General features: G+C 41.1%; 1 protein-coding gene across 3 annotated transcripts in view; it reads left to right on the forward strand.

Moving 5' to 3' along the window:
* Window positions 1-15004, forward strand: part of RAD50 (DNA repair-recombination protein (RAD50)) — a 134885-nt gene that overhangs the window by 89986 nt on the left and 29895 nt on the right. For 2 of the 3 annotated variants that reach the window (XR_016083943.1, XM_010275775.3), the window contains exon 19: window positions 995-1164. The exons of the other annotated variant lie outside the window; for it this stretch is intronic. Coding sequence is in view for 1 of the 2 variants with exons in the window: in XM_010275775.3 (XP_010274077.1) it covers window positions 995-1164 (170 nt within the window). In the remaining variant the exon portion in view is untranslated. The remainder of the gene's footprint in view (window positions 1-994; window positions 1165-15004) is intronic. 3 annotated transcript variants of the gene reach the window in all.

Raw genomic sequence — 15004 nt, forward strand, 5'->3', positions numbered from 1 at the left:
GCATCTAGGAAATCTATTGTGAATGCTTCATGGTCTCCTCTGGATGCTGGATGGAAGAAACTAAATTTTGATGGCAGCTGCTTTGGAAATCCGGGGTCATCAGGCATTGGTGAGGTAATAAGAGGAGAGGATGGAAATATGGTAGCCATGTTCTTAGGTCCTATTCATCAAAGTGATGTAGTGAGCTCAGAAATGAAGGCAGCAGTTTTTGGTGTTGAAAAAGCCAAAGAAATGGGGATTGATAGGTTGATTGTTGAAGGGGGCTCAAAAACTGTGGTAAGCTGGCTGAAGAAAGGGGAGGGAATAATTTGGCAGTTAAGGAATGAATTCAGGCGCTTCAAACAGGCTTCTAAAGACATGGTGATTCAAATAAGATGGGCTAGACGATCTGCGAACAGCATGGCTGATTCTAGTTGGTAGGATGTTTCTGTCGGGTGGCCTTAGGGCTGTGTTGTAATTAAAGGGATAGTTTTTGGGTTTGTTTGGGGCTGTGATATATTTAGTGGACAATGTGGAATGCTTGTCCACCACTACTTCTTGTTGTACCAGATTTTCTAATGAATGAATTTTTTCTGTGTTGCTGATTAAGAAAAAAAGAATATCTGACCCCATGTATACTTCTAGTTGTTACTGTTCTTTTTGGTGCAGTGGTGCTCTTGGTTGATCTGTTGAAGGACCTTGTGGCTTGTATTTTTGTGCTAGGTACTCCTTTCTTGTTTCATTATGGTTGTTCCTTGTTTGTTGTGTTTTGTAAGATGCCTTTCCCATTATTTTAATAGGCTTATAAGTTGGATACCTTTTCTCTAATCAGCGTTTCTTTCATAGATTGTGCATTGTTGCAATTATTTTCATTTCATATTTGATTCTGTGCATGTCAACATGCTTATTCAGCTTCATTTGGATTATAATGATTAGATGGTATGGTCGTATGGCACTATTAAATCGTGGTTTTATGTGTCGTTGACGAGGTCTTTTACAATCTTGAAAATTTCAGCATTTGGCAGAGGCTATTATGCCATTGTCCAAGGAGAAAGAGAAGCTGTACCGTGAACATGTGGATCTGAAACTGAAACTTCAGCATGAGTTTGAGGAGAAAGCTGAAGTTAAGAGAAATTACCAACTCGAAGTCGAGTCACTGCTAAGAGTTACCACCAAGATTAAAGAGTATGTAATTTTTTGTTTTTGACCAGTAAAGAGAATTTTATTAAATGAACATTTAGTTTAGAACAAGTTGGAATATCCAACAACCTAAAAGTACAAAAGATTCACACTGTTCTTCTCACCCACAAAAGATTCCACCATCCCATTTGTTGTTCTTCTCATCCACTTAAAAGTTACAAGTTACATTTAATTCCTTTGAAAAACTTACAAATTCCCTAAAAGCATGTCTAGAGGTCCATGGTACATGACAGCTGTTTTTTTTCCAAGAGATAACCAGTTTTGAGTCCCCTTCCACTTTCAATTGTTGGATGCCAGATTGTTTTGCAAGCTGTAACCCTTGCAATAAAGCCATTAGTTCAGGTTTCAATGAGTCTCCAATTCCAATAGGTGCTGAATAGTGCCACCACCACCTTGCCTACTAAATCTCTGAATACATTACCTGTCTCTTTTTCAGAGGATTGTGCCACCCCTTCCCATGTTCTTATTATGTCATTAACCAAGAAGGTCTAAAAGGTTTCCATTGTCTTTACCCAGTGTGTGACTTTTATCTTTAGATGTCTATTATTTCCTCCTTGGGTCTGCTCTTCTCATTGAAAATTCTCCCATTTCTTTCTTCCCATATAGTCCATACAGCTGCTGCCCTTATTGTTTTCCACATGATTCTCCCTCTCTTTTATGGTTGCCTCAAGAAACTTGGATTGAAGAAACTCACCACATCTTGAGAAGGAACCTGCCCACAACCAAAAAGAGAACAAAAGTACTCCCAAACATCATGTACAAAAGAACAAGAGATTAGTAAATGGGAAATGGCTTCAGTACTAGCTTTGGATAAGAAGCACATGTGAAGAGAGAAGCATTTATTAGGCCTTATTCCATATCTCTTTCATCGGAAAATCCAACCTCACAGGATTAGACACATTAAGTTATTGAAGAAAGAGGCACAAGAGAAAAAGCCTTTAAGGGATTAAAAAATGTTGGGTATACCTCATATATTGATTTCCAAGGAAAAGTTGAAGTTGAGCGAAGGGCCACTTTTAAAATCCTTGTTGTTGTTCAACATCCCATCTATGCTTTCAATGACCCTCTACCATAGCCTATCCCTTTCAATTGGAGATCTCCATAACCATTTGCTTAGATGAGTTGTATTCCTAAGAGCTAAGTTACTAATTCCTAATTTACCCCTCTCCTTAGGCTTGCTAACATGTTCCTATTTCACCAAATGAACCTTACTTTCCTTTCACAGTTCTCACCAAAAGTCCCTGATAAGCTTCCCAAATTGCCTAGAAAGGGTTTAGAATCCATCATATGGATGGCCGAACCATGCTAGATGGCTAAGCAAATTTTCAAAAAATTTTCTAACCCTTGTGGGAACCGATTTCTCGGTGAATTTGAAAACTGAATTTTTTGGATCGATCTTGTACTGAACCAGACCAGATTTGAAACCAAATCAAAAGGGGAAATTATACCTGATATGGATACCACAAGCACAAAAGTCAAGGTGGAAGTTCATGCCCAAATCAGTCCTAAAACCATTATCCACTGAAGATGGCGTAGTGTGTAGGTGAAGCTGGTTCAACAACACTGTTTTCAACAAAACTGTGACCCAACTTGCTTGAATCGAATGAGGTAAGTGAGCCTGATTTTCTTAAACGTTTTTCTTGTAAAAACTAGAAGAAAATTGTCAAGACTGCTGGAACAGACCAACAGAAGGCTGTTAATCAGTTTTACAAGAGGAATAGAAGGCAGTTAATCAGTTTTACAAGAGGAGGCCACATCAGCACAACTAACCATTCACTTGTAACAACGGCCATCCACTTGTAACAACTGCCATCCACTTGTAACAACTGTAACAATCAAGATTGTAAAACTATAAGTAGTAGAGCAGAAAAGGAATAAGGGGATGACACTTTCAGCATTAAACTCTCTCTCTCTCTCTCTCTCTCTCTCTCCTTCCAAGAATTCAGGAGGTTGGCCCCTCGAAGAGCCCTGAGTTAGGCAGGTTCCTAACAATTTGGTATCAGAGCCAGCATGACCAACACAAGAAACACATCAGTAGACAACCGAATGGATCAGATGGAGGTAGAGATCCATCGAATGTCTTCAGATCTCAAAGAAATGAAGGAAGGCTTCACTGCTCTCCTCCTTCGATTGGAGCAGAGAGGGCAACGAACACTGATAGAGGAAGCCAAGAAGAGCGCAGCAATGAAAACAGCCGCAGAACAGGGGCGGCAACAAGAATAGCCAAAATCAACTTTCCCATCTTCTCAGGCGGCGACCCAACTCCTTGGATTCTCAGAGCTGAAAGGTATTTTGATTACCATGAAACACCGGGGCAAGATAGGGTACCTTTGGCTTCTGCGCATCTTGAAGGGGAAGCTATCCTCTGGTTTCAATTGTATAGAAGGGAGCACCCTCGTCAAACCTGGGCAGACTTCACAGATGCCATGATTGTCCGTTTTGGATCATTTGGGTTCGAAGATCTTGATGAAAATTTGGCAAAGCTGCGGCAGGTGGGATCAGTAAAAGAATACCAGATGGAGTTCGAAAGGCTAGCCGTGAGAGTCCAAGGGTGAACGGAGAAGGCATTGGTGGGAAGCTTCGTTGGCGGCCTAAAAGAAGAACTGCGACCGGAAGTGAAAGCGATGCAGCCCACTTCGGTCATCAATGCGGCAGCACTAGCAAGATTGTATGAGGACAAGTTCAGTCGAGCAAGAAAGGTGCAGCGACCATGGGGTCCAGAAGCAAGAAGGGAGCAAGAAAGGACGACAGCACCAGACAAGGAGGAAGGAGTACTGGGCCCAGGCCCACTGGTTCCTTTCAAATGGCTGACCTGGGCAGAGATGCAAGCCCGCAGAGACAAAGGTCTCTGTTACAACTGCGAAGAGAAATTTGAGCCGGGCCATCGCTACAGGAAACAACAAACATTTATCCTCCAAACAGATGTCGAAGAGGAAGACGACATCCCCGGTTGCGGAGAGTCTAATCCAAGGTGGGAAATACAATCCAATGGCATGCCTGAAATATCCTTACAAGCCCTTACGGGACTTGCGTCCCCTCAAACAATGAGAGTTGCAGGGTTGATTCTAGGACGCCAAGTGTCAATCCTCATAGACAGTGGCAGCTCCCTTAACTTCATAGCTCAAGTCTTGGTGGATAAAATTGGACTTACAGTTCAACCAACAACGGCCTTTACGGTTCATGTGGCCAACGGTAACAACCTATCTTGCAATAGCATTTGCATGGGCCTACCACTAAAGATTCAGGGTCATCAGTTTGCGGTGGACCTATATCCTCTCCATCTCAGTGGAGCAGACGTGGTGCTAGGCATTCAATGGTTAAGACAGCTAGGACCCGTGGTCTATGACTGGGCCCGTCTCACGATGGACTTCACATCAGGAAACTCTACAGTCCATCTACAAGGGCAAACATGCAATGTCCCAAGGCCCATCAGTCTTGCAACACTAACAAAGCAAAGAGGAGATCCAGATCAGCCCATATTCATGCACATGGACTCAAATTTTCCTACTTAGATCGCAATAAAATTTTCCTACATTAGACCTTGAGGGCAAGGTCGCTCTAAAGGAAGGGGGGATTGTCAAGACTGCTGGAACAGACCAACAGAAGGCAGTTAATCAGTTTTACAAGAGGAACAGAAGGCAGTTAATCAGTTTTACAAGAGGAGGCCACATCAGCACAACTAACCATCCACTTGTAACAACGGCCATCCACTTGTAACAACTGTAACAATCAAGATTGTAAAACTATAAGTAGTAGAGCAAAAAAGGAATAAGGGGATGACTCTTTCAGCATTAAACTCTCTCTCTCTCTCTCCTTCCAAGAATTCAGGAAGTTGGCCCCTCGAAGAGCCCTGAGTTAGGCAGGTTCCTAACAAAAAACTTATCAAAAATCAGTTCTTGAGAGCCTAGGTCGTGATAGGGTTTCTTGGGAGACGGAGAAGAGGAGAGAACAAGAGTGAGAGGTGTTCTAGTCTGCTTCACCCTCTTCTTCTTTTATCTCCTTGTGGAGCACTCTCCTAATCCAATTAGGAGATTATCCAAATCTGATTTGGATCTGGACTCTATTAAGAGATAAGCCTTATCCTCTTAAGAGGATAGGTGCTCCATACCCATTACCAAACTCAGATTTGACCCAAAGCACATGACAATTTGACAGTTAACTTAATTTCTTAATTATGGGCCTTAGGCCCATCTACTTCAAAGGCTTGCAACCCAAGGTGTTGCATAGCCACTTTAGGCCTAATATTGTATGATGTGGGACCCCACAATGATCTCACATAAGTGCACAAGGGTTCAGCCCAACCTTTGAAAGAGGCTAGGCCGAATTCACTGCTCAAGGCAGTGAACCTTTGACCCAATCAACATTGGTACAGTTTGGGCCCAACATTTATATATAAATGATCATTGGATTTAGCCACCCTATAAAGACCCAAGGATAATGGGCTTAAGTGAGATAAAGCCCATCAGGTAATCAGCCTTGTAATTGTCTCTTACTCTTAACCTCTCGGCCCATAATGATCAAAACACTGCCTGACAGGGAAGGACCTCTCATCTGGTTGCAAGGTGCAGTGTCACACCCTCTGTTTGAATGGATCTCGGGATTAAAACCCTTTGCAAACCTTTTCATAAAATAGTATTGTATATATATATTGCAAAACCATATTTCAAATATAGGTGAAATCCATTGCCAACAGTTTAGGTTTCCATCAAACAGAGTGTAAACCCTAACATTCACTTTGTCCAATAAAGTGGCCGATCCTATCACTATGATCACCTACTCAAGTGAATTCTTAGACTACCCCAACATACCTAGGTATTTGCCCTTAATGAATCTCACTGGTTGGCATTATCAAAGATAGCCTAGTCCAACACCTAGTGTAGTACCATAATCAAGTCTGAGGTTATGTGTAACTTTCCAGTTTTGCCCATCTATCTTCAAGGTCCATGGCATAACTAGAAATTGGTCTGGGTTCAGTTGTTTCTAATAAACACCCAGTAGCTATGCTTGAGGTCTAATCCAAGCAGTTGAGACAAGCTGCTCCAACTCTTTGGTAGCACACCAGTGTCAGCCTTGGCAAGATAAACTCCCCTAAGTGTATCCAATGGCTAAGAACATTCTAAGCTAACCCAAGTCTCTTAAGTCTCCAGTTTAAGGGGTAATACACAGAAACATACCAATATTAACATGAAACAACAATGTACTTTATTCGTTTGCAAATAAATGCTTATGTACATCATTTTGATTGGAGCTAAGGGCATACACTGTCTAACAAATTTTAGGTGGGTTACTACTACCTCATTCCTTCACACCTTCAACCCTTTGATTGAACTTTCCTTGTCAGCCTTGATAATCATTCTACTCAGAACCACTCTTCTTCAATCAATGTAAATAGAAAAGGGGACAATGGATCTCCTAGCAATCTTTGAAGAATGCTATAGAGAAACCATCTGATCTTAGGGCTTTAGATCTAAAGAAGATGCCCTTAAAATGATCCACAAACACCCTAATAATCTCTACTTCTCTTATCTCTTGCCCCTCCAACTCTAACCTAGTTATAGCATTTTTGCCTGACTTTTCTCAATATCTCTTCCAGTTCAACTTTCTACCTCCATTTGTCCTTCCTTTCCTGCATGCTAATTCCTCCCTAAGCTTCTTTTCTATCCAAATCTAGTGAAACTTACACTTTTTTCTAGCATAAATTCTACCCTCTTCCCACCAAACCTTAACCTTCTCAAAAAAAAAAAAAGAGGGATCCTCCAGCCACATGGTTTCAAAGTTGAATGGTGGAGGACCTCCACAAGTTCTTTCTTGTCTTAGTCTAATAGGGAGTAGTCGTACAAGACTACAGAGACTCTTTAGGTTTTGAACAGAAAATAAAAGAGAAGGAGAAAAGAAGAAGAGAGATAGAGAAGAAGCACTCGTGGGAGAAGCTTTGAAAGAAGAGAATGGTTGGAGTGCTTAAAACAGCCGCCCCACTCCTTAATTTATATACATGGTATCCTAATTGTAAAAGAACTTTAATGCTTACATGGCAATAAAAGATAAGATTAAAATAAAACTAATCCTAGATAAGATAGAATAACTAATCCTAGATAAGATAGAATAAAACTTATCCTTATCCTACTAGGAAAGTTGATCCTAATCAATTAAATCTAAGTACATCTCAGGGTGTCACACGAATACTCTCAATGTGGGGTCCACAATTTCCTACACTCCCCCTCAAGTTGGGTAGTAGATATTTGTTATTCCCAACTTGCATAGATCTTTTTCTAACTTCTTTCTTGAAACAGCCTTGGTGAGAAGGTCTGCAAGCTGCATGTCGGAGGTGATGTAGGGAAGGCATACTTCTTGAGATGTAACCCTTTCTCTAATAAAATGCTGGTCCACTTCGATATGCTTAGTTTTGTTGTGTTGTATTGGATTATGGGCTATATTGATGGCAACCTGATTATCACAGTACAACATTAGGGGTTTCTCATAAACAATACCCATTCCTCTAGTAATGACCTCAACTATAGAATCTCAGCCACACCATTTGCCATGGACGTATATTCAGCTTCAACACTTGAACAAGAAACAACACTTTGTTTCTTACTCTTCTAGGAGACCAGATTACCTCCAACAAAGGCACAATATCCAGAGGTTGATCTTCGGTCATCAACACACCCAGCCCAATCAACACCTGTGTAGACTTCTTTCTTCATGCGGTAATTTTTCTTGAACAAAATTCCTCTACCTGGGGTCCTCTTCAAATATGCTAGTATTCTTTCAACCGCAAGGAAGTGAGTAGTTCTAGGAGAGTGCATATACTGACTAACTACACTGACTGCATAACTAATGTCAGGTCTTGTGAGGCAAAGACAGAGAAGCTTTCCAACTAACTGTTGAAACATAGCTTTATCTTCAATAGGCTCTCCACCCTCTGCACTAATCCTGTGGTTCTGTTCAATAGGTGTGTCCTCAGGCTTAACTCCCAACTTTCCTGTTTCTTCTAGCAGATCAAGAACGTACTTCCGTTGAGAGACAAAAATCCCATGCTTGGATCTAGCTACCTCAATGCCCAGGAAGTATTGTAGTTCCCCCAAATCTTTTACCTCAAACTCTTGATGGAGTTGCTTAAGAGACTCAATTTCACTAGTATCACTCTCAGTTACTACAATATCGTCCACATACACGGCAAGAAGGTTACGGAGGAACCCACTCTCTTTGTAAACAAGGTGTGGTCTGACTGAGCCTACACATATCCGGACCTATCAAGGGCTCGTCTGGATCTGTCAAACCATGCTCTGGGGGACTGTTTTAGTCCATATAGAGCTTTGTTCAACCGACAAACCTTTCCTGTCTTCGTACCATAAAATCCTAGAGGCAATTGCATGTAAACTTCTTCCTGCAAGTCTCCTTTGAGAAAGGCATTTTTAACATCCATCTGATACAACGACCAAGAGTAACTAGCTGCAAGCTCAATATAGGAGTTTTCTAATCTAATTAGGAGTTTCCTGATCCAAATCTTTATTTGGATCTGGACTCTTTGAGTGGATAGGGATAATCCCTTATCCTAGCTGCTGATCCAAATCACAGAACCGCCCTCTTTTAATTAATCTTATTAAGCCAGTTCGAATTGGGCTATAGGCCCATTAAGTCTATCTGCTCACTAGCCCTTCAATCTGCTACCCAGTTGGTTATCCTTATATGGCGTGGGACCCAAACATTGATCTACGCATCAACCACATGAGTTCAGTCCATCCTTTGTTACAAGGCCTGGCCGAATTCACTGTAGGAGACAATGAACCCTTGAGTCCATCACCATGGGCTCTTAATGGGCCCAACATTTACACTAAATGGTCTTTGGGTCAAGCCACCTTATAAAATCCCAAGGACTGTGGGCAGATGCAAGATTAGTCCATTAGGTATTACCCTCAATGGTCTTACACTTAACCTCTCAGCCCATAATGATCAAACACTGCCCAACAAGAGAGGACCTCTCCCTTGGCTGCAAGGTACAGTGCTACACTCTCAACTCACATGGATCCCGGGAATTAAAACCTTTTGCAAACATTTTGAAACCATAATAATATATATATATATATATATATATATATATATAAATATATTTTGTAAAACAAATTTCAATGGTTGAAATCAACCGCCAGCAGTTTAGATTTCCATCAGAGAGAGTGCATCCCCGATCATTCACTTTGTCTGACAAAGGGGCTGATCCTGTCACTATGGTCACCCACTCAGATGAATTCTCGGATTGTCCCAACATACCCAGGTTTTGACCCCCTCTAAAGATCTCACTGATTGGCATATCAAAGACAGTCCAATTTGACACCTAGTGTAGTATCATAATCGAGTCTAGGGGTCAGGTGTAACATTCCAGTTTTTCCCATCTATCTCCAAGGTCCAGGGCAATACTGGAATTTTGGTCCAATTCAGGGTTTCAAGAAAACCCACACTGCATGTACCTCAGGTCTCACCCTGGCAGCAGCAACTGAGACAAGCCACCCCAACCAACTTGGAGGCACATCAGTGTTAGCCTTGATAGGATAAATCTCCCCAGGTCTATCCAACATTTGTGAAGATTTTAAACAACACGAGTCTCATATGTGTCCAATTTAAGAGTATTACACAGAAACACACCATAATAACATGAATCAAATATGTACTTTATTCATTTACATTAAATGTCATAATGTACATCATTCTGATTGGAGCTAAGGGCATATACTGTCTAACAGCTCCCACTTGCACTTAGCTCCAATCGGTTACAAGCCAGAGTCCCATGCTTTCCACGTGTTTCTCAAACACTTTCTGTGTCAATGGCTTAGCCAATGGGTTTGCTACATTTTCCGCTGATGCTACCTTTTGAATTAGGACGTCCCCTCTTCCAACTATCTCCTGCAGTACATGGTACTTCCTCTCGATGTGCTTCGACTTCGAGTGGGCTGGTGGCTCCTTAACCTGAGCAATGGCTCCAATGTTGTCACACAACAATGGAATGGGTGATATGTTGGATGGAACTACTCCCAATTCCTGAATGAACTTCTTCATCCATACGACTTCTTTGGCAGCTTCACTTGCGGCAATGTATTCGACTTCGGTTGTGGAATCTACCGTGGACCCCTGTTTGCTGCTTTTCCAGCAAACAACACACGATCCTATCGTGAAGATATAACCAGATGTAGACTTTCTTTCATCCGATTCTGACTGGAAGTCGGCATCAATATACCCCTGGATCTATAGTGAACTACCATCAAATACCAGACAAAACTCTTTTGTCCTTCGAAGGTATTTTAGTATGTTTTTCACAGCGGTCCAATGCTCTTGTTTTGGGTTAGATTGGTATCTGCTTAACACAGTCACTGCCTGAGAAATGTCAGGACGAGTGCCTAGCATGGCATACATGATGCTCCCTACGGCTGAGGCATAGGGAACCTCTTTCATGCCCTCAATCTCTTCAGGAGTCTTGGGAGACATGCCCCTGGAGAGAGTGACTCCATGCCTAAAAGTAACATTTCCTTTCTTGGAGTTCTCCATGTATCTTTTGACTATTTTGTCAATGTAAGCAGACTGGGATAATCCTATTATCCTCTTCAATCTATCTCTATAGAGTCGAAGACCTAGTACATAGGAGGCTTCTCCAAGATCTTTCATGGAGAATTGCTGTGAAAGCCATACTTTCACCGTAGTCAACATTCCTACATCATTCCCAATGAGTAGAATGTCATCTACATACAGAACCAAGAACGTAACCTTATCACCACTGGTTTTCTTGTAGACACAGGGCTCATCCGGATTTTGCTCAAAGTCAAACTGTTTGACCGTAGAGTCAAACCAGATGTTCCAACTCCTAGAAGCTTGCTTAAGTCCATATATGGATCGGTTTAGTTTACATACCATGTGTTCCTGACCCGCAGCTATGAAACCTTGCAGTTGCTGCATATAAATATCTTCAGTAAGATCTCTATTCAGGAACACAGTTTTGACATCCATTTGCCAAATCTCGTAATCATGTTACACTGTTACAGCTAGCAGGATCCTAATGGATTTAAGCATGGCCACAGGCGAAGTGGGCATTTCGATTGCAAAACACTTTTTGCTCTTTTGGATCATAGAATAAGTAACCCACAGAGCCCTTGGGGTAGCATATAAATAGGCAACGACTTGTCTTGGATTCCAATTTGTCAGCACCTGTTCTTTTAACATGTGCCGGGCAACCCCAAATCTTCAAGTGTCTTACACTTGGTTTCTTACCGGTCCAAAGCTCATAGGGAGTCTTCGGAACGGATTTGGTTGGAACCCGGTTCAGCACGTATATCGCAGTCTCTAATGCGTAACCCCAAAAGGATGTGGGTAACTCTGAGTGTACGTGAAGTGATTGGACCATATCCAATAAAGTCCGGTTTCTCTCTGACACATCGTTTAGCTGTGTAGCAGGAGGAGCTAGTTGTGATACTATCCCATTGTCCTTTAAGTAGTCCCTGAATTCGTTAGAGAGATACTCGCCACCTCGATCTGATCGAAGGGTCTTAGTTTCTCTCCCTAACTGTTTCTCGATCTCTTGTTTGAATTCTTTGAACTTTTCAAAAGATTCAGACTTATGTCTCATTAGGTACACGTAACCATACCGTGAGTAATCATCGGTAAAGGTTATAAAATAAACATGCTGGTTACATGTCCTAACATTCAGGGGGCCACATACATCAGTATATATAAGGTCAAGTGTGCCTGTACATCTTTCAGGCTTACCGTTAAATGGTTGTTTCGTCATCTTACCCTGAAGGCAAGGTTCACATGTTGGAAGATCTTCTACAGTTAGAAAATCCAAAGGACCATCCTTTACCAACCTTGTGATACGATATATATTAATGTGGCCAAGTCGGTAATGCCACAGGCACATGGGATTCATTGCATCACGGGTCCTCTTCTTGGGGATTATTTCCGACGTAGTTTCAGTAAGGTTCGTTTCCAGAGAAGGATGGAGAGCATAGAGACCATTCTCAAGTTCTCCGTATGCGAGGAATTTGTTATTCCGTTTAATAGTAATCACATTACTGAATAAGATAGAATAACCATCCATGCACAATTTTGAGACAGAAATCAAATTTCTTCTTAAATTTGGTAAGAAAAGACAATCTTTCAGTACATTAATTCCTTATCTGAAAACTAATTCTACAGTTCCTATGGTTGTAGCTGCAATTGTTGCAAAAGTCCCCAAGTAGAGCGTCACTTCTCCGTCACTCAGTCTTCTGCTTATCTTGAACCCCTGCAGTGAGTTACACGCATGAGTTGAAGCCCCGGAGTCAATACACCAGGAAGTAGAAGTGACCAACAAATTGGTCTCTATGATAAAAGATTCGAAATTACCTTTCTTCTTAGTCTCCAGAAATTGAGGACAATTCCTCTTCCAGTGGCCGGTCTGTTTGCAGAAGTGACAGGCATCCGATGCCTTATCCTTCTTCTGCTTCTTAACGTTACTACTTTTCTTCTGAGCCTTCCCTTTAGCCTTCCGCTTTCTCTTGCCCGATTTTCCACCTTCAACAAGCATGGCTATCGACTTATCCTTTTTAATCAGTTTTTCAGCCCTTTGCAACATATTACTGAGTTCTTGAAGGCTAACATTTAGCTTATTCATGTTATAGTTCATGGTAAAATGATTGAAGGAGGGAGGCAGGGAATTGAGTATAGCATCAAGTTTAGTGTCATGGTCTAGCCCTGACCCGAGAGCCTCCAGTTCATTAATATAACCCCTTATCTTTAGACAATGGTCATGAATCTGTTGGTTCTCGGTCATCTGTGCAGTCATAAACAATTTTAAGACCTTTTGACGAGTAGAACAGTTCTGCTCCTCATACATAGTCCTTAGACTATCCAGTATGGCCTTGGACACTTCGATTTTATCAAATTGCCTCTGTATCGGATTATTTAAAGAGGCTATAATATAACACCGGGGAAGAGAATTTTTCTCCTCCCATTCTTGATACACTCTTCGTCTGGCCTCAGAAGCCCTATCACCCGGATGATCCGAAGTAGGGTTTTTAGCAATTTTGTCCAATTTCTCAGACGTTAGGACCAGCATAAGGTTACGGAACCAATCAGCATAGTTTGGGCCCTTAAGCTTGTTGTCATCCAATAGTTTAGCGAATTGATCGTTTGCCATTTCTGATAAAGGGCAAAACAAATATTAGTCCACAACCTTATTTGATTCATGTTATCTACATAGATATGGCTTTTAAGCTATGTTTCACTTCCATTTATTCATCTCTGAGATTTCCCTCCTATCTCAGTGGCGGAGACTGCGAATTATGTCTCTAGAAACCTTTGTGTGTGTGTGTGTGTATGAATTAGCCCCTTTAACAAACCTTTGACTGCACTAACTCCTCCCAAAGCAAATATCTCTCTCTCTCTCTCTCTATGTGTGTGTGTGTGTGTATGAATTATGGCCATAGACATTAATTAGTGCCCATTCTTTATCATCAGTTATTCTTTTAATTTTCAAAGAGACTGAATATTTCCCAATCAGTTCCCCTAGACATTCCATTTCCTCATTTTTTTCACTCTAAGAATTCTCCCTAAAGAACCCAAGATGTGGTGTAAGCCCAACTTAGTCCCCTAGCTCCTCAAATACTCCTTATCCACCTCCGAGATCTTTGTGCCTTGAATCAACAACAGTCTTTCTTTACTTACAACATTCTTTGTCGTCCTTCTTTTTCTAGTGCCCTTGATCATAGTGCCCTTTTTCTCCTTTCTTTCCTCCTACTCTCTTCTTTGTCATAAACTACACTGCTCACGAGCTTTTCAACTTCACTCTTCCTTTACTGTTTTATCTTTTTTAAGTAAAATTTTATTCCTTCTGGTTTTTCTTTAGTGGCCTTTCCTAGTTTTTTCTGTTTCATCCCCTCAACTTAAGAGGGCTCTATCTATCTGATCCACATTAGTTGCATCATTCTGCTTTGGGTACACTTGAGCCCAACTCATAGATAGTGGTAATTTCTGCAAATCCAGCTTCTTTTGGTTCCAAAAATTCATTGTTAGAGGGTTCATTAGACAGTATTTCCATCCCCAAAGTTTTGTCCTCCACCTTCTTAAATGCCTTGGTAGAGACAACACTTCTGATGCTTGAGGGCTTGCTTACTGCTTCCTCTTGCAAATCTTCCCAATCATTGTCAGTGTCCGAATTGTCTTGTTGTTCTCTAAAGTACCTTTGTATTTGGTCTTTATGGGGTAGTAGCATTTTCAACCACTACTGGCATCCAAACCAGCTTGATGCCTGAAGCCTTACCACCAATTTTCTTCTGTAAAGACATTAGGGAGTTTCCTCTGTGCCTTTGCTTCTCCGACACTTTCTGTTTAGGGATATTAGGGCCATAGTTGTCAAGGCGACGCCTAGGCGCCCGCCTAGGCAACAAGGCGCCCTTTGAGGCTCGCCTCGCCCAATCGCCTAACAGTTTTCTACTTCCTACTATAAAAATACTTTTTTATTCATTCTTTTTTGAGATTATAATTATAAAATAGACATTATTAAACTAAAATAATCATTTTGTGTGTTTATATACTAATTTCTTTTTATTATTTTCTTATTTATTAGGGTTTAATCAACACAAACATTGCTAAATGCTGTATTGAACATTCAAAGACTTAAAAACCTGAACTAATAAGGAAGAACTAAAAATTTTATCTAATCAGCACATTTTCCTCTTCCATATATTCTTCTTCTACTTCTTCTTCTTCTTCTTCTTCTTCTTCTTCTTCTTCTACTACCAATACTTTTTATTTTCTTCTTTTCCTATAACAAAAATAAGGGTTCAGCCCCTATATTTTTTGA

Source organism: Nelumbo nucifera, chromosome 3, assembly GCF_055504915.1.
Source record: "Nelumbo nucifera cultivar China Antique chromosome 3, China Antique-T2T, whole genome shotgun sequence".
Lineage (NCBI taxonomy): Eukaryota > Viridiplantae > Streptophyta > Magnoliopsida > Proteales > Nelumbonaceae > Nelumbo > Nelumbo nucifera.